The 17,591-nt window shown below is 55.9% G+C and overlaps 7 protein-coding genes across 7 annotated transcripts; 3 read left to right on the plus strand and 4 right to left on the minus strand.

Annotated features, from left to right (window-relative positions):
* Nucleotides 1-45: 45 nt before the first annotated feature.
* P884DRAFT_299858 (glycosyltransferase family 1 protein) lies at nt 46-1,821 on the plus strand (the record flags this gene model as incomplete). The annotated part of the gene is made up of 3 exons (XM_069444714.1): nt 46-605; nt 726-1,463; nt 1,533-1,821. The coding sequence occupies 3 exons, from the start codon at nt 46-48 to the stop codon at nt 1,819-1,821; spliced, it is 1,587 nt and encodes a 528-aa protein (XP_069297647.1).
* A 1,677-nt stretch (nt 1,822-3,498) lies between these two features.
* Nucleotides 3,499-5,131, minus strand: P884DRAFT_299859 (uncharacterized protein; the record flags this gene model as incomplete). The annotated part of the gene is made up of 3 exons (XM_069444715.1): nt 3,499-4,466; nt 4,641-4,983; nt 5,075-5,131. The coding sequence occupies 3 exons, from the start codon at nt 5,129-5,131 to the stop codon at nt 3,499-3,501; spliced, it is 1,368 nt and encodes a 455-aa protein (XP_069297648.1).
* A 1,659-nt stretch (nt 5,132-6,790) lies between these two features.
* Nucleotides 6,791-7,140, plus strand: P884DRAFT_299860 (uncharacterized protein; the record flags this gene model as incomplete). Its single annotated transcript, XM_069444716.1, has 2 exons — nt 6,791-6,907; nt 6,982-7,140. The coding sequence occupies 2 exons, from the start codon at nt 6,791-6,793 to the stop codon at nt 7,138-7,140; spliced, it is 276 nt and encodes a 91-aa protein (XP_069297649.1).
* An 877-nt stretch (nt 7,141-8,017) lies between these two features.
* P884DRAFT_277706 (pseudouridine synthase) lies at nt 8,018-10,084 on the plus strand (the record flags this gene model as incomplete). The annotated part of the gene is made up of 3 exons (XM_069443107.1): nt 8,018-8,193; nt 8,260-9,789; nt 9,910-10,084. The coding sequence occupies 3 exons, from the start codon at nt 8,018-8,020 to the stop codon at nt 10,082-10,084; spliced, it is 1,881 nt and encodes a 626-aa protein (XP_069297650.1).
* Nucleotides 10,085-10,176: 92 nt separating this feature from the next.
* Nucleotides 10,177-11,076, minus strand: P884DRAFT_292182 (uncharacterized protein). Its single transcript, XM_069444146.1, has 3 exons — nt 10,921-11,076; nt 10,607-10,749; nt 10,177-10,518 (listed from the first exon to the last, which is right to left on the minus strand). Exons 1-3 carry the CDS (start codon nt 10,955-10,957, stop codon nt 10,261-10,263), a joined length of 438 nt encoding a protein of 145 aa, XP_069297651.1. The 5' UTR covers nt 10,958-11,076; the 3' UTR covers nt 10,177-10,260.
* Nucleotides 11,077-11,776: 700 nt separating this feature from the next.
* On the minus strand, nt 11,777-12,273 carry P884DRAFT_269846 (uncharacterized protein; the record flags this gene model as incomplete). Its single annotated transcript, XM_069442300.1, has 3 exons — nt 11,777-11,901; nt 11,963-12,146; nt 12,244-12,273. The coding sequence occupies 3 exons, from the start codon at nt 12,271-12,273 to the stop codon at nt 11,777-11,779; spliced, it is 339 nt and encodes a 112-aa protein (XP_069297652.1).
* Nucleotides 12,274-13,421: 1,148 nt separating this feature from the next.
* P884DRAFT_277708 (major facilitator superfamily domain-containing protein) lies at nt 13,422-15,402 on the minus strand (the record flags this gene model as incomplete). The annotated part of the gene is made up of 4 exons (XM_069443108.1): nt 13,422-14,344; nt 14,406-14,493; nt 14,597-15,127; nt 15,208-15,402. The coding sequence occupies 4 exons, from the start codon at nt 15,400-15,402 to the stop codon at nt 13,422-13,424; spliced, it is 1,737 nt and encodes a 578-aa protein (XP_069297653.1).
* Between the last annotated feature and the right edge of the window lie 2,189 nt (nt 15,403-17,591).

Raw genomic sequence — 17,591 nt, forward strand, 5'->3', positions numbered from 1 at the left:
GACTGCCTAATCACCGAGAGGGGAGACTTCTAACCAAGTCCCACCATGACGACGAAGAAAGTCCTCCTGGTGGTAAACGCGGAATACGGGCAGGCGAACGTGTTCCTCGCCGCCGGCCACGCCCTGCAGGCCCTCGACAAGGACGTGCAGATCCACTTCGCCTCGTTCAAGGAGATCGCCAACGATGTCGCCACGTCGTCCAGGTACTCGGTGAAATGCACGCCGGGCGCGGCGCCCTGGACCTTCCACCAGCTCGACGGGCCGAGCTTCACGGAGGCGATCCAATACAAGGACGGGCCGCGCACGGCGCTCGAGCGGGTCATGGGCAAGCGGCCGATCTTCTCGTCCGTCATGGCCATGATGAAGATCCTCATGCACTTGTTCCTGCCCTGGGACCTGCCCGAGTTCGACCTGGTCTACAAGAGCCTGGTCCGCATCTTGGACGAGGTCCAGCCCGACATCACCGTCGTCGATAGCCTCTTCGCCCCCGGCCTGACCGCTTGCCGCGCCCTCGGGCGCAGGCACATTGTCCTGTCGCCCAACACGCTCAAGGACTTTGCCGTCGCCTTCCAGCCGCGCGCCGCGCTGTTTTGGAAGTTCCCCGTGTACGTTTTTTCCCCCCCTCCCTGACAAATTCGTTCCTTTTCTTCCCTTGGCGTTTTTGGACTCTTGTCGACTTTTTGACCTCCTTCTGAAACAATTCTTAACTAATATTTATTATTTAGCATGGGCTCGGCATACGAGTTCCCGGTTCCCTGGCGGAACATCCCCGCCAACACTGTGTACTGCCTGGCGCAGATCTATTTCTCCCTGACCGACACCCGGCTCCGGGAGGTGCGGGCGCGCGCCCGGCAGAAGCTGGGCGCGGAGCTGGTCACGTTCCAGTCGCTGATGATGAACCCGCCGGCGGGGCTCAAGATCCTCGTCTCCAACCGGCCCGAGATCGACTTCCCCCTCATCATCCCGCGCCACCTGACCGCCTGCGGGCCCCTGATCCGCCCCGTGGCCCCCGTCGCCGACGACGGCGGCGAGCTCGACGCCTGGCTCCGCCGCGGCCCCACCGTCTTCATCAGCCTCGGCACCCACCGGGTCCTGGAGGAGTACGAGGCGGTGGAGATGGCGCGGGCGCTCCGCGTGCTGCTGGACGCCGTCGAGGCGCGGGAGGACACCCTGCGGCGCCACGGCGGCGAGGGCGGCGAGGGCGGCAGCAACATCGGCGTCGGCGGGGTGCCCGGGAAGCTGCAGGTGCTGTGGAAGCTCAAGCGGTACAAGCCCGGCCAGGACGCCATGTACGAGGTCGGTCCGGGCACCAGCGTCCACGGAATCCTCCGGCGGGAGATCGAGGCGGACCGGGTCCGGATCGTCGACTGGGTCAAGCCCCAGCCGTCCGCCGTGCTCCAGGCGGGCACGGTGGTCTGCTCGGTCAACCACGGAGGCGCCAACTCGTTCCACGACGCCTTGACGTACGTTTTTCCCTCCCTTAGTTTCTTCAAAGAAGAAAGAAGAAATAACAAAGCTAACAATGTTCGCAGTTCCGCTGTCCCGCAAGTCATCCTCCCCGCCTGGCTCGACTGTTACGACTTTGCCAACCGGGCCGAGTACCTGGGCATCGGCCGGTGGGGCAACAAGCAGGCCATGCCCTCGTGCGCCGAAGCCGAGCTGGGGCCCATCCTGGTCGACGTGGTGCTGGGCCCCGGGGCGGCCGAGATGAGGGCCCGGGTGCGGGACCTGGCGGACCTGTGCGCCAAGACGCCGGGCGCCACGGTCGCCGCCTCCGGCATCCTGGATGAGCTCAAGTCGTACGAGGAGGGCGAGAAGTGAAAGCTGGATTAATTATGCCCGAGTCGGCAAGAGGGGCAACGTTCTCTTTCTACCTACAAGGGGGATCATCTCCTCTCCATACATTGTAATTATTAACAATACCTACGTGCTCTATATGCTCGGGTATAACATACCTATGGTCACGATAGAATGATGGGATACCTGAAGTGGGTTCATAGTTGGATGGGACGGCTGCTAGAGATACAGAATACATAGGTATGACTTAGTACATTCTGTTTAACCTCATGTTTCTCCCGTGGTCTTGACCTCGGGCTACGAGAACCTACGAAAGGAAGGAATCCCCTTGAGGTGTAATTCGCGGGAGGGGGCTAATTGTAACACTAGGAGTTAGAGGGGATGGTATGTGTGCCTGTATCATCGGCCGAGCGACTGTTCTAGAAGGCGTGGGAGAAGCCGAGAGTGTAATTAATTAACATTGTAATTAACCTCGGCCATCTCGGGGTATGCTCGAAGACCTGTGGGCGGCAGTATATAAAAGACCGCCCGACGGGGGGTTATCATTCAAATCCGAAGCGATCATCGGCCACTTGGGGAGTGATTTAGCGATTTAACTACAGACGTACCGACTGACAAAGGTATCGTTCAAGTGTCCACCCCCAACTCTCCTCGATTCTAGTCCCGCCACAGGACCAGGCAACCAAACAAGAGGGAAAAAAGAAGAACAAGAAAAAGAAGAAGAACAACAACAACAACAACAACAACAAGAAGAAGAAGAAGAAGAAGAAGAAGAAGAAGAAGAAGAAGAAGAAGAAAGAAAAAAAGAGATGCACAGCTCCAGCCTCTTGTTGACACTCGCGCCCGGAAGTTCCACCGAGGTTGGTCCTCCCATCTCCGCAATGTTCAATACAGGGGTTTCCGGTTTGTTCTGGTTCCTATCCCTGTCACATCCAGCAGCATCTTGATGACGAAACATGGTAGCAGGCTGGTGTCGGGCGCAGAGCCAAAAGTAGATCAGCACAGCCGTGACGAGGGCCGCTCCGGGGATCCCAAGGCCGAGACCAATCTTTAGACCCAGAGAGTTCTCGTTGTTTTTGGAGAGGGGTGCGTCCTTCGACGGTGTGTGCTGGTAGTGACTCGTAGGGCGCGCTGTTTGTCGTCTGGAGGCTTCCCGTGGTACTCTCGGCGCTCGATGACGGGATGAGCGTGTACCTCCTGCCGGCGGAGCCTATGGGAGAGTACCCGGTAGTGAGACCGGTCGCCTTGGTGAGTACGATGTTACCACTCTCGTTGCGGAACACACCGAGCCTTTTAGTCCCTTTAATTATCGCTGCAGTCGGGTTCGTCGTTGCAGCAGAAGCTACCGTCCAGGCACGTCGCCACTCGGGGGAGCAGCCTTCCGCCTACAAGCCTGTCTTCAGCACTCTGGGAGAAAGGAAAGAAAAGGGGGGGGGGGCAATTAAAGGATGCGTGAACGAATTAAACTCGGTAGAATTCGCCTAAGGTAAGACACAGAGTGCAAGAAGGAAGGACTCTGGGGCAGGACGAAAATTACAATCTCAGCTAAAATAATTGCTGGTCACCAAGAGTGTTCAAAAGCTACCGAGATGCCCAGATAGGTGCCTGAACTTCGTTGGAGAAAAGAACCTGATATTTACCTCACTCCAACCCCTGATAGTAAGAACTTAACCTGCCTGCACTTCCTGCATACTCAGTCACTTAACTCTTCACAACCCCGCCCGGCCCTCCGGGCGCATACCACCCCCGGGCCATCTCGACACCGTGGTTATAATACCTCTCCTCCCTCGCCCCGTTCGGACCCGCACCAACCGCATCCAGCTCGGCCGCCGACTGGCCCTGGGCCTCCACCGGCACCACCGCCACTGCCGGCTGCTGCCCCGCCGTACCGGTTCCCATCCCCTTGGCGGTGCCGCTGTACACGTAATACGCCGGCCCCGGCCCCGGCCCCGGCCCCGGCGAGTGCGGTGCCGAGCCCGGATATTGCGGTTGTTGCGGCGGCAGGGAGGACGGATGTTGATAATAAGAGGCTGGCGAGTCGCCGCCGCCGCCGCCGACGCCGCTGCTGCTGCTGCTAACGAAGTGGGAGCGATGGCGGCGCGCGGCCAGGTAGTAGACCACGCAGGCCGTCACCAGCACAGAGAGCGGGATCCCCAGCCCCAGGCCGATCTTGAACCCGGTAGTGTTGCCCCCGCCGCCGCCGCCGTCATCTTCCGAGATCGAGCCCGGGGTCGAAAAAGAACCTAATGCGCCCGAGGGCGGTTGGTCGGTGGCGGTGGTCCGGGTGGCTGTCGATGGCGCAGAAGACGCCGTTGCCGCGGCCGTTCCCGCCGGCTCCGACGTGAATGACGATGCGCTGATGGAAGACGGGTTGTTGTTGTTGTTGTTGCTATTGCTGCTGCTGCTGCTGCCGCCGCCGCCGCCGCCGACGCCGCTGGGGGCGGTGGTGGTCGTCGTCGTGCTGGCGGACGGAGTGAGGGTGTACCTCGATGGCCCGCCGCCCAAGGGGGGGTAGCTTGTTGTGGCGGCCGTCGCCCTGGCCGAAGCGATGTTTCCGGCTTCGTCGAGAAATACCCCCTTACCGTCCTGGCAGCACTGCGGGTCGTTGTTGCAGCAGAGGCTGCCGTCGGCGCATATCGTGACGCGCGGAAAAACGCCACCTAGCTCATCTGCTCGGAGAGGTATCAGGTTAATTTAGGGTATTCCAATGTTAGGTCCCTGAAGCGAGTATCCCTGGCGATACAGACCTCACATGTCGCCAGTTTCGCAACGACAAGAGGGCCACCAAAAGGTTGAGAGGAGAAGAGGTGGGGGGGGGAGAGGGGGGACATGGAAGGGCGTACCATATTGGCAGATCTGGGCGCAGTCGGGATCCCATCCCTTGACCGCGCAAGGCCCCCGCACGAACAGGTCGGGCCCGTCGCCGACGTTGTGACAAAGGCGGTTCGACAGGCACGTGGCGGTCGGCCCGCAGCAGGCATTGGAGTTGGGGCACTTGGTGTTGTTGGCGGTCACCCCGCCGTCCCATCGGTAGCAGTCAATCAGTAGGGGGTCTGTATCAGCACCGACAAGGGCTGCGTAGAGAGGTGCCCAGAGAAGGATGTAATAAAACCCCAACATCGTCGTCAGGGAAAAAAGCAATCGGCTCAGCGAGCCGGACCCTCTGCGAGAGGATGGTATGACCGCCTATGTGTTCCTGAAGATGGGGGAGGTGCGCGCTATGGGTCAGCCAACATGTAGGCTGTTTGCATACGCATTGATAAGAAAAAGTACGTACGGTGACGGGAGGACCACGGACCACGGACGGGGCGAAACCGTGGAAAACCGAGATCATGGCGGGCTAGTGGTAGGTAAATTAATTAGTGAATTGCCTCGGGAGATAAGCACGCGGAAGTTAGCGTTGTAATCGTGTAGTGTAGTGCAGAAACAGGGGCGTTTGACAGCAAATTGCGCCGCACACTACGACGTGGTGCAATCCCCTGTCCATGCGTTGCTACGAGGCATCTGGGGTGATTAGGTATGTGCTGTATCCGTACATACATAGTATATATATACCTTAAATAGCCGCCAGGCTGTGGCCTACTGTGTAATTAACACAACCTCCCTACCTCTTAGCAGAACCATACGGAGAAACGAGGTCGGCTGTCAATGCTTTGTGTAAACATGTCACAACTTTGGCTGGTATCTAATGTCAGCATGTAGACTGTGTGCCTGTCTACAATAAGTACAGTACTGTATATACAGTATATCCGTGCAATGTTACTTACCTAAAGCAGGTATGTACTGTATGTATTGTAACTCCGTACATACGGAGGTAAGGGAGGTACGCGCTTGCATGCACATGGTATCGAGCGTGTAGGTTAATTTCCGTTGCCTGGTCCGTACTAGTATCGGTTGTAGTGCTGTGCCGCCCACGCACGTCGGGCGAGACTGTTCTGCCGCCGCACCACGGCCCTCTGGCTCTGCATGGACCTCGCCTTGCGGCGTCCGTGCCGCCGCTAGTTTGATCGACAATTACACTTACCCCTTCCTTGGCGCTTTAGCTGGAGAAATGGGTCGGCGACGGCATTAGTCATTGTCCCCTAAGCGCTTGCCCCTGTATCTGCTCATCCGTGCGCCATTTCTCTCCGGCCAAACTACCCAAGTGAGTAGTTAATGCTTTTCAATGGGGTAATCAGAAGGGAACCAGTCTAAATCCCTAATCCCTTGAACTCTCCCCGGTAAAAAAGCAACACCCATCCACCTCTCACTTCTCGGGTCTCGGTAAGAATGTCGCTTGCTGCCGCGCCGCCTGAGCCGAAGGGCGCAGGGTCAAGATTTGATTCAACATGCCTTAAGGTTGCATCGAGTACGGCCCCATCGGTTCAGCTAACCCGAAATCCTGCCACTTTTGGGATTATTGTTTGACTACGATACGGAGTACCCCACCTTCGAAAGAATTCACCTGCAACACAACAGACCCGAGTTTGTAATCATCACCCGGCAGGGAGGACAAACACGGCGACGTGAGACGATTCTCAACTCTCGCGATCCAGGAAAACACAGGGCTTCCCATGATCTCGCCAGGAGCAATTACTTAATAGTGATTACCTTAATGAATCCCGAAACACATCAATAGTTCATTTAGGGGTGATAACACATCTCGAAGTTACAACACAAGCAAGATGCCAGAAATGCGATTCGTAAAGACGGTGCTTTTTAGCTCCATCGACTCCCGGCCCCGATCGATGTTTGAAGCTGATGACGTCGTTTAATATGAGATCGAAATCGATCGGAGACTCTCCACCAGGAACACGTCTTTGAACGCAAAAGAATAGACATGACGAAAGATTTGTCGTGATTCAAGAATATTCCTGGAGATCTTCTATATATTTAGCTCTCTCATCCCTCTTGCTAACTTCGTCTATTATACATCTCATCTGTAGCGCCGCCACGCCTAAAAACAGAACATTTTTTCTTTACAAGATTCCGCATCTCTCACACTTTCATCACAATGCAGTCCACCAATGAGCACGGTCAAGGAGCTTCCCATGCAACGGGAAGGTCTCACGTCCCCCAAAAGATCCAGGAGGCTGCTCCGGAGCGGCTTGAGAACGCACTTCCCGACAAGGTATGCTACTCTCTCGTCTCCAATCCCAAACGACTTGCTTCTGTTCTGCACAGATGGCTAATTGAGCAATGCAGATCCGTCAAACCGGCCCAGAGCCCGGTCAGAGCACGCATAGGACGCACGCCAAGGACGATGGCAATGCCTCCATCGTGCCCAAGAAGCTCCAGGAGAAGCTTCCCGAGTCTGTCGAGAGAGCAGTCCCCAACCTCATCCACGACACTGGCAAGATATAGAGCGGGATATGGTTGCTTCTCCATGGGCTCCTGCATCGTGCAATTGCGCCCTAGCGCCCTGGCACCCTAGCGCATTAGCGACAATACGGATATCCCGTTGTATTATAGATGACCGTCAAGTTAGGATTGTTTTGACATAACCTTCATAATGAAACGAAGCACTTGTAATGATCCCCTCATGTTGCGAAACTCGCTCTTGTAAAATGTAAAGCGGGACTGAAGGAAATGCTTGGGCCTCTCCGGTTACACAGAGAATCATCATTGCTCCTGTGCAACACTCAAAAATCTACACTGAAGGTCGACATGTAAATGGGAGAAGTCAGAGCGCAGCCGGAGTTGAGGAGCTGCGCTGCTAACCCGAGAAGACGGTCGCCGCCAGCACATGAGTTTGAGGTAATGCATGTAGGTAATTCCCTCTGTAGGCTAAACAGCGAGGATCTTTTTGGACCAATTTTACTGTTCGCAAGCCGATAGAAACTTCTCTTATAAGGTACCAAGGCATATATAGCTCCTCGGTTATCCGTAATTCAGACCGGGATAATATGGCCTGAAGAGCGGTGACTGAGAGAAGTGCTCTTGAATTTTTTTGGAAAAAAAAAACAGGTCCCGGATTTCGAAGAACTGGAAAGGCAGATAACATAAACACCAGATACGAAGTCTTTGGTAGGTTGAGAGATTCAGTAATCTGGATATACGATGGTGAGCAAAGTTCTCTGGTGGCATACATGCTTAAAGGCGTAGCCACGCAGGATACGCCCCACCATTCCCCGCCACGACTGGCGCGTGCACGCTGGAGTCTGCAGTCAGAATCGCGCGCCAAAAATTCGATTGCAGGACCGCCAGCAACCGCGATGAGATTCATCTGCCGACTCGCACAATGGCAGCCAACGAAACCACCAGCGCCGTGGCAGATGGCCACTCCGGCGCGCCAGACGCGGCTTCAACTGCTGGGTCGCCTGCCGAGACGAACAATGGCCACCGCGGAAACCGCGGCGGCAGAGAGCGGGGCAACGACAAGCAGAAGCGCAAGCATTCCGGCTTCGGGAGCGCAAAGTAGGTCGCCCGTGATTTGCCATTTGCTTGGTGGCTTCCCAACGCCGACACCTAACGAGGTAACAGGGGCCCGGTACCGGACAAGCGCGAGCGAGTCCAGAACGACCGCAATGCCAAACGCCGCAAGGTGATCGACGAGGACAACAAGGGTAGCAGTTACATGAGCATTACCTTCACCCCCGAGGAGATCGCCGCCGAGGGACGCCGGCCGAAGCGCAAGGTCGCCGTGATGATCGGATACGCCGGCACCGGCTACCACGGCATCCAGATCAACCACAAGGACAAGACGATCGAGGGCGACATCTTTGCCGCCTTCGTCGCCGCCGGCGCCATCTCCAAGGCGAACGCCGACGACCCAAAGAAGTCGAGCCTGGTGCGCTGCGCGAGAACGGACAAGGGAGTTCACGCGGCCGGCAACGTGCTCTCGCTGAAGTTGATCGTCGAGGACGAGGACATTGTCGACAAGATCAACGCGCACCTGCCGGACCAGATCAGGGTGTGGGGTATCCAGCGCACCAGCAACGGTTTCAGCTGCTACCAGGCCTGCGACTCCCGCTGGTACGAGTACCTCATGCCCAGCTACTCGCTGCTGCCGCCGCTGCCCCGCAGTTTCCTGGGCAAGAAGCTCGCCGAGTCCGCCAAAGAGAAGGGAGTCTACGACGAGTACCTCGAGCGCCTCGACGACGTCAAGGATTTCTGGGAACAAGTTGAGAAGAACGATATCCAACCGATTCTCGAGAACCTGGAGCCCGACGTCAGGGCCGAGGTCTTGCGAAAGCTCCACGACACGCAGGACCAGGATCTCGGCGATGAGGGGGCGCAGACGAAACCCGACTCTGGCGCAGCGGCGGCCACCGCCGCCGGCGAGGATACAGAAATGAAGGAGGCGCAAGGGCAGGAGGAGGACGTGGAGGAGAAGAAGGAGAAACCTAAGGAGGATGCCGAGGGGGGTAGTGCCGAAGCAGGGGCCCCACTCGGAAACGGCGCGTCCGAAACACAAGGCCAATCTGCTGCCCAAGGACCGAGGGCCGAGCCGGTCCTCACGCCCGTCGAGCGCGCGCTCCGCGAGATCAAGGCTGCGTATGTCGCGGCCAAGCGGCGGTACCGCGTCTCGCCCGTGCGCATCCAGAGGCTGCAGCAGGCGCTCGACCTCTATCTGGGCACGCGCAACTTCCACAACTACACCATCATGAAGTCCTTCAAAGACCCCTCCGCCAAGCGCCACATCAAGTCGTTCCAGGTCAACCCGACGCCCATCACGATCCGCGATACCGAGTGGCTCTCGCTCAAGGTGCACGGGCAGTCCTTCATGATGCACCAGATCCGCAAGATGGTCGCCATGGCCGTCATGGTCGTCCGCTGCGGCGCGCCCCTGTCCATCATCACCGAGAGCTACGGGCCCAGGCGGATCAGCATCCCCAAGGCGCCCGGGCTCGGCCTGATGCTGGAGCGGCCCATGTTCACCGAGTACAACAAGAAGGCCGCCTCGCTGGGCAAGGAGCCCATCGACTTCTCAAAGTGGGAGGACAAGATCGCGGCCTTCAAGGACGAGCACATCTACCGCAGGATGTTTGAGTTGGAGGAGAAGGAGAACTCGTAAGTCTGCTTGATGAACACACACACACACACACAAACTCACTATGCTACCCAACTGTTTGAGAAGGGGGGGGGGGTTGAAAAGAGATTGTGCTAACAAATTGTGCGCTCCGCGGCCAGATTCCATCTCTTCTTTAACCAGGTCGACAACTTCCGGACAGACTATTTCCTCTGGGTGACTGCCGGTGGCGTGGAGGCGTCGCACGAGCGGTCAGAGCGGACCGAGAAGGTACCCAAGGCGCTGGAGACAGAGTTGGGTGATGAAGCGGATGGCGTGGAGGAGGTGGGCACATAAAACACTATAAAAAAAAAAAAAAAGACACGCGAGCTTAGCCTCGCATGTTCCTCTACCCTTGATAGACAGACGAGGCGCCAGAAATCAAATACCAAGTCTTGATCTTCTCCATAACGCGATATTGTGACACTCATCTCGTCCGGTCGATTATTAATATCCACTTAATAACAAGGTGATCATTTTGATTCTGATCCTGGCACCGCTGGCCCATCGAGTCCGCCCACTTCGTATGTGAACCCACCGCCGGCCGCCGCCGCGTGCTGGAGCAAGCTCTGCCGCTGCCGCTCGCGGAGGGCGCCGAGGAGAGAGAACACCTGCTCGCTGTCCATGTCCATACCCTGGTCAGCTTCGCCGGTAACGGGTTTGAGCGCGCCGATGATCCACAGCTCGCGGATCCTGCGGCTCAGCGAGACGAGGTCTTCGGTCGATTTGATCTATATATATGTGTGTATGATCAGTAATTACTGTCCATGGGGAAGGTTTTTCTTTTCCGGGGGGGGGGGGGGGGGGGGGGAGATATACCATTGCGCTTAACTTCGTTTCCATGGCCAGGCTCCGCTCGGCCGTCTGCCCAGTTGAGGCCGTGTCATCAACCGGGGCGAGCGCGAGGTTGAAGTAGTCGCGCACCGAGGTCAGAATGTCGGCGATGAGGATATTTTTCCTCTCTGTTCCGGGTTAATTTCTGTCTCCTAAAAGAGAAGTTTAAAGAGGAGATCTCATGCTATTAGGACAATACCGAGAAGGGTTCGGCCTGAATTGATGCACAATGCACCAACAAGGCTCCTTCATGCGCCAATGACGAACATGGCATGAGTGCAGCTGCGTGTGCGACTTACCGAGGAGGTTGGTGGCCGAATTCGCATCCCGATCCATGAATGGATCGTAACGAGATCACGGTTGTGTATGCCGACAAGAGATAAGCTGTTTTCTGTTCTTGTCTGTGTATATAAACTGTAGACAACCGAAGGCTGCCAATTAGGTCTGGTTCATATCGTGAGTTGACGATGCATGCTACTTGGGCAAGCAGGGTTGCGCACAAGTTCAAGTGACCAGAAAGTGAAAAGTGGGGACAGTGCGAAAAGAGGGTTAGAGCGAAGTCGCGATGCTGGGAGGAAGCTGCTACTGCTCCCTTGAATTGACAACACGACGCCTCCATTAATAACCGAAACAAAGAACTTGCACAAAGATCTCATAGACGAATAAACTAGCATCATGCTCCATTTGAGGCAACAAGCCCATGCCTGGTAATCTGCGCGATATAGAAGTTTTCATATAATTAAAGCTATAATTAATAGATTATTCGTTGAGTGACGAGCGTTACAGACTTTCTTCTATTAGTGTCTACCTGCAAACTCTGACTCTTTGCAGATAGTTTGGCCTTGATGCGACTCCATAGGCTCTGCGTCAATTGAGAAATCCCGCTCTACAAGTCCATTTGGTCATCACCAAGGCAAATTCTCTCACCTGATCCTCAAGCTCCCCAGCAGAATTAACTCCAGCTCGGGCTTCGCGTTCCTTGGCCTCGTGGTCTGCTGGAAGAGAACTTGGTTTCGCGTTGGCTGTCCTGACCGTGAGGGCCCATCCGTTCTGGTGACTGCGCAACACGTACTCATGGCAATAGACGTCAACGGTGGTGCCAAGTTCAACTCTGTCGCCTTGTTCCTCTTGCAGCCTGCCAAGGTGCTGGGCAAGTCAGGTCTGGAGCACTCTCATCAGCGGCACCACCTGTTCTTCATCGTCGACCACTTGAAAGGTGTCAGGCTGCGGCCACCGATTGTTGTCGAGGTGGAGTGTCCAGTATTCCCTCTTCCGAATAGCTGTAGTAACCGGCAGTCGTTCGTGAGAGTTCGCCAACTCAACCCCGAATTTTTCTTTAACTGACGGGGGAAAAACGCGTCCAACTTCTCCGCCGCCTGGAAGCCGCTATCCCGCGGGCCTTCCGCACATGGCGTCGCCAGATGCTGAGTTGCATCTCGAGCGGCGCGCTATTACCAGGCGCCTCATCCGCGCCAGGAACTACGAGACGATTGGCGGCACACCACTTCTCACAGGCTTCAGGAAACTACGAAGACGCAAAAGTCAGCAACGAAGCACAAACCAAATGAATCCCGATCCTTCATCACATCCACAGAAAGGAGAAGAGAAGAGCCGAGACAGACCATATCCTCTCCCATCTTGCGCAGATACATCTCCTCGCGGAGCAGTTCGTTCACCGCCTCCTTCCAAACAAGATCTTCTCACTCCCCAGCATCCCCGGGCACTGGAGGTCGGTGTCGTTCAGGATGTATGCGGCCTTGCACCCCCAACCCCCCAGATATCCCTCCCCGAGGAGGACCATGATGTTCCTGTGCCCCGTGGCGTCGTACGCTGCCCACGCCTCCCGCAGATAGCGGTATCTGCACGACAAAAATGGCCTTGTCTCAGTCTTCGTCGTCATCGTTTTTGTAGCGGGCGGCAGTAACGTCGGCAGCGATGGCGGTAGCGGCAGGGAAGGCGGAGGTACCAGGATCCTAAGAAAGCCACTTGCTGTCGTCTAATTAAGACATAATTATCCGAACTTGTAACAAACGCCGGCGTAGAGGATAAGGCTCATCTTGGGAAGCCGGAAGTGCCGGAAGCGCCTCTCGATGGCACGATTTTGGTAGCCCAGAGGTGTCGGAGCCACATCCAGGTGTAGGTTTGGTCAGTGTAGAAGTGAGAATCTCGACTAATTAGGCGGGAGAGGACCGACTCGGTAAGGTTTTCTGGGGGGTACCGCCAGATCTCGGAAGGGGCCATTTTCGTACCGTTGATGGCGATGTTAGATCTGCAATGAAAACGCGGCATGTGAAGTTGTCCTGGCATCGAGTTGGCCGATCGTAGACTGAAGATGGGCCGCTGCTCTAGCCTGTGCTGCTCGTAGGCCACTTCTTTTTCTACGGTCGGTCTCAACCAAGCAGCCTGGGCAACCAACGACCGATGTTGCTGTACCAGTGCTGTGCGAGAAGGTGATCAAAGAGAGGATGGGCAAGGTCCGACCAAAACAGATGCCCGGGTGATGTCCACAGCTTTTGTAGCTCAAGACCGAGAACATTGCGAGACCTCATGACGCACTCGCTCAGGGACACAAATGGGATGTGAAGCGCACAGGTGAACACTACTGAAATCAGTTTATCATTCCGAGAAAGACGACCTTTAGAAACTAGATGCGTGAGAGACACGTCGCGATGGGTATGAGTACAGCAGGAATGATTATTATGAGAAAACAACGAAGAACAAGGGATAGGCAACCTACGTCCCTCCTGAGCCGGTGGAGCTGTCGCTCTCTGGAGGGTCTTTTGACCCATCCTCCGCACGCTCAGTTCACAAGCTGCAATCCCATCTTCCTCAGCTTCCCGCCATACTTGAAGAACAGCAGGGGCACGGGAATCATCACGATGCAGATGAAGCCCAGCAACGTGTTTCCCCAGCCGAGACCAAGGTTTTCGTACATGGCCGGGCCAGCCAAGGGCAGCAACATGCCCACCAAACTGCGGAACACCGTGTTTGCGGCAATGGCCGAGGCCGCGTACATAGGGAAGCAGTCGACCAGGTACGTCGTCAGCGGCAGGAAAATGCCGATGATGCCAAGCGAAAAGGGGTATAGGCCGATGACGGGGACGATCCAGTGAGTCTTGTAATAGGTCGACCAGCCGTACCAAAAGAAGGTGATGGGCAGAAAGCAGCTGAAGATGATGGTCAGCGGCAGGCGCATCTCGGGCTCGAAGACGCCGCCGTTGGCCTTGGTGCGCTTGACAACGCCCCTATCCGAAGTCGCCGTGACGACGCACCAGCCGGTAAAGTTGCCAAGCCCGAGGCAGATATACACCAGGCCAGTGATGCCGACGCTCCATCCGTACGTCGCTTGGAAGACCAAGGGGATGGTGGTGAAGAGGAGGTAGAGCGTGCCGTAGGTAAAGGCAAGGTACAGCGAGATGAGAAAGACGGTTGGTGACAGGAAGAGCATCTTAGTTGGGCGGATGAGGCCGTTGAGGAGGACACGGGACGTGCTCAGCTTCTCGGCACCGGGGTCTTCGTAGCAGCTGCGGAGGTCGGTCCGGTTGAGTTCCTTCTTCAGGCGCTCAACCTTCTGCCGCATCAGGATGCGCGGGTTGGTCTCCGTGGTGAGCAGCTCATACAGGCCGACGACGATAACGGAAACGATGAAGACGATCCAAAAGTCCCAGCGCCAGCCGATGGTTTGGGAGAGCCAGCTGCCGGCGACGGGACCGACCGTCGGGCCTGGTGGGTCGGTCAGCATCAACCTAGAAGACAGCAAGTGTTGATTCTCTTTATATCATACCAATCAGCGGCCCGAGCGTGTAAATGCCAATGGCCGTGCCCCTCTGGTCAACTCTAAAGACGTCGGCAATGATTCCCGCGCCAAGGGCCTGGCAGGAAGCGCTTGTCAGTCAGGGCATCGATCTGTTGTCGGCCATCTTCTCCGGCTTTGAGAGAAAGAGAAAGAAGGGACGACTTCTGGGAGGTACTTACCAGACACCCGGAACCACCGACTCCACTGAAGAATCGGAATACGATCAGTGACGCGATCGAGGGAGCCAGCGCACACCCGATCAGCCAAGTGCAAAAGAAGATGTTGGCCGCAGCCAGCACCGGGCGGCGGCCGTACAGCTCGCTCAGCGGGGCGAGGAACAGCGGCCCGATGACGTAGCCGAGCAGGTAGACGCTGACGGTCATGGTACCGACGACGTCGTTGTGGTTGTCGAAGTCGCGGTCGAGGGTGGTGATGCCGGGGGCCAGGATGGACGACGCGAGGGGAGTGAGCAGCGTGATGCCCGACAGCAGGCTGACGATGAGCCACTTCTTGCGCTGCGGGAAGTTGAGAGGCATCGCTGGGTCGTCCTGCGAATCCCAGCCGACCACGCCCGCGGCCAGGTCCGACACCGGGATGGGAGTCGGCGGTATGCGCTGCTGGGGCGTGCGCTTGCGCGAGAGGACGCGAGAGAGACGCGACCTCACGCTAGTGCGCGTGCTGGTCCGGTTGAGACCGTCGCCATCGCGCGACTAAGGGTGACGGAGGGCAGTGAGTAAGTGAACAGCAAAAACCGAGGTTCCTAAATGGCTGGATGGGGAGGGGCTCTAACCTGCGCGCCAAGCTCGACGTCTACATCGTCGGCATCCGACTCGGCGTCCTTGGGATGAGCGGTCTTGGAGTCGCCACGGCCCTCTGCCGTTTTTGTTTCTGCATCGGCCTTAACTGCGTGAATTGAAGCAGCGGCCGTCGAGCTCGAATCGGAGAGGGCATTCTCCTGCATTTCCTTGGCGCCTTCAGTTTCCATGTCGGTGCCCTCCCCTTTGGCGTTTCTCGTTTTCAATCTTTTTTTTTCTGCAGTGGACTGCCGTGTTGTTGAAACAGCCTTCCACCTTGAACTTCCACCCTTTTTTCTCCGACAGAACGTGCGCACGATGAGTTGCAGCACTTTGGAGGCCAAGAAAGGCCAAGAGGAAGATGGTGGAAGGGAGTGCTCGGGATTTTTTTTTTTTTTTCTTTCAGGGCAAGTATTCCGTAGGATCGGCTGGTTTGGGAGAATGTTCTGCGGCTACAAGGGTATGGCTGATCAACGTCGCATTGGGCTCAGTCTGCAGTTTGCAGGGCTCGGGGTGCCGATATTGCCGACCCGGAGATAACCAATGCTAAATCCAGAAGCGGTCGCGGATTAGTTAGGCGCCTGCTGTTGCGTGTTTGCACGGTCAATGCGAAGCCTCAGATTTCTCGGGAAGGTGCAATGCTTCGTGGATGTATGTAACTATATCCGTACAGGCGTCAAAAATGGGATGGAACAAGGTTGGAGGCAGGTACGGAATGGGTCAGATGCATACGTGGGTTAGGACATTCTAGTTGTATGCATAAGGCACCGTACCTTAGGTACAGTACATTTTGATATCCTAGGGCAAGTCCTGCGTGCATACTCTGCATTACTTTGCATTACTCTGTAATTATGTGCAAGTACGGCTCCGACATGATCGGGGCGAACCACAAGCGAGAAAATCTGGAAGGTTCTCAGTGTTCGAGGCGGAATGGGGCCCCGCGGATCCCTTCTTGTTCGACACGGGGTTCCGGAGTCAGCAAAGCCCGATCGGGTACGAGCTCCCGTTCTTGGTCGTTCAGTCATTGGCCGAAGAGTTGCCCGGCCCGGAAAAGGCACCGTAGCATTTTGTAACAATGGTGTGGTGAGCCTTCAGCAAGCGTCCCTGGAGCAACCCAATTGTTGTGTACTGGGTGTAGATACCATTAGCACTTCAAGTTACTGTCTGCAGCATAGGGCAATTCCATTTTAGTACTAAACTGCTTGCTCGGGCCGCAGTGTTGTGCATGAGCACACTACACAGTAATTAGAGACGCATGAACAGCTTCTCATACGTTCCTCCCAACCTCTTTTCCTGTTATGTCGATTCGAGGCGTGTACCGCCCGTAAAGTCTTTTTTGAAGCCAAATCGACACAATTTCGGTACTGTGCATTTCAAAGTGCTCTGGTACCTGTCTATTCGATCTTTGAAAACCCACGAGTCATCGGCAACGGACGGCCGAAGTCATTAACGCCGATGCTGACAAAGCCTGGAGTCGCGCCGATGTTACGGCTCAAATGTAGGTAATGACATGGTTCAGTTTCTTTGTGTTGCACGCCCTCATTAGCAACACTTTCCGCAGAGGTTGGGGGCGAAGGGAATATGCAGGGCCAGGTATGACACACATGCCTTACGCCTCCCAAAGGTACCTAGGGCCTAACATGCATAGGGGCAGGCAGGCAGGTAAGGTGCTCAACACCTGATGCGTTGCTGTTCTGCATTTCCATGGGCCCACCTCCTCGTACTACGCTGTCCAACTTCAGTAGAACTTTTTAGTTCAGTCTGTAGGACTGTACTCTTCTGTGTCTTGGGGAGACCCGTCTGTCTGGTAAGGAAGAAACCTTCGGTAGCTAACTCCTCAACGAGGTAATGAGATAGGTTTAATCAGGTTGCGGTACCGAGCCCAATACGGGTGCGGGGTCTTCGCGGAGTTAGCGGTATATACGTTGGCGACGAGTCCTCCATCAGTGCTGCACTTTGAGGGAAAGCTGTGCGGGGTGAAGCCCGACGCCAGCCGGGTTTAGGAAACTCTCTGTAGAAGGTTGTAGCAAATCGTTCCTGCCTGGCAAGTCACAGAAAACTGCAGTGGGAACTGAATGGTCAATTAATACGAGTCAGCATGACTAGAAGGTATTTCCCTTCCGCATGGGGGTTGCGATGCTTAGGAATCTTAATGGAAAACTCCAATAGCCGGTCGTTTGAAATGGGTTATCTGCATGCCAGTCTTGGGCCAGTCTCTTAAACTTTGGTATCTGATGTCCAATAAAATGAATCAAAACCACGAAGTTCGAAGAGTGAGGGCTGGGAAAGTTGAGTTTGTGTGTGATGATGCAGTTTGGAGTGGCGAGCACATTGATAATTAGAACTTAACATACCTAGTTAGAGAGCCAACCGAATCCCA

Source organism: Thermothelomyces heterothallicus, assembly GCF_042370625.1.
Source record: "Thermothelomyces heterothallicus CBS 202.75 unplaced genomic scaffold P884_scaffold_11, whole genome shotgun sequence".
In the NCBI taxonomy this organism is placed as follows: Eukaryota; Fungi; Ascomycota; class Sordariomycetes; order Sordariales; family Chaetomiaceae; genus Thermothelomyces; species Thermothelomyces heterothallicus.

Excerpts from the sequence above, each read along its gene's own strand:
- P884DRAFT_292182 (XM_069444146.1), bottom strand. The coding sequence starts at position 10,957 with ATGGATCGGGATGCGAATTCGGCCACCAACCTCCTCG. Across the intron at positions 10,750-10,920 it reads TTCGGCCACCAACCTCCTCG|AGAGGAAAAATATCCTCATC; the intron begins GTAAGTCGCACA and ends AACCCGGAACAG. Across the intron at positions 10,519-10,606 it reads AAACGAAGTTAAGCGCAATG|ATCAAATCGACCGAAGACCT; the intron begins GTATATCTCCCC and ends ACATATATATAG.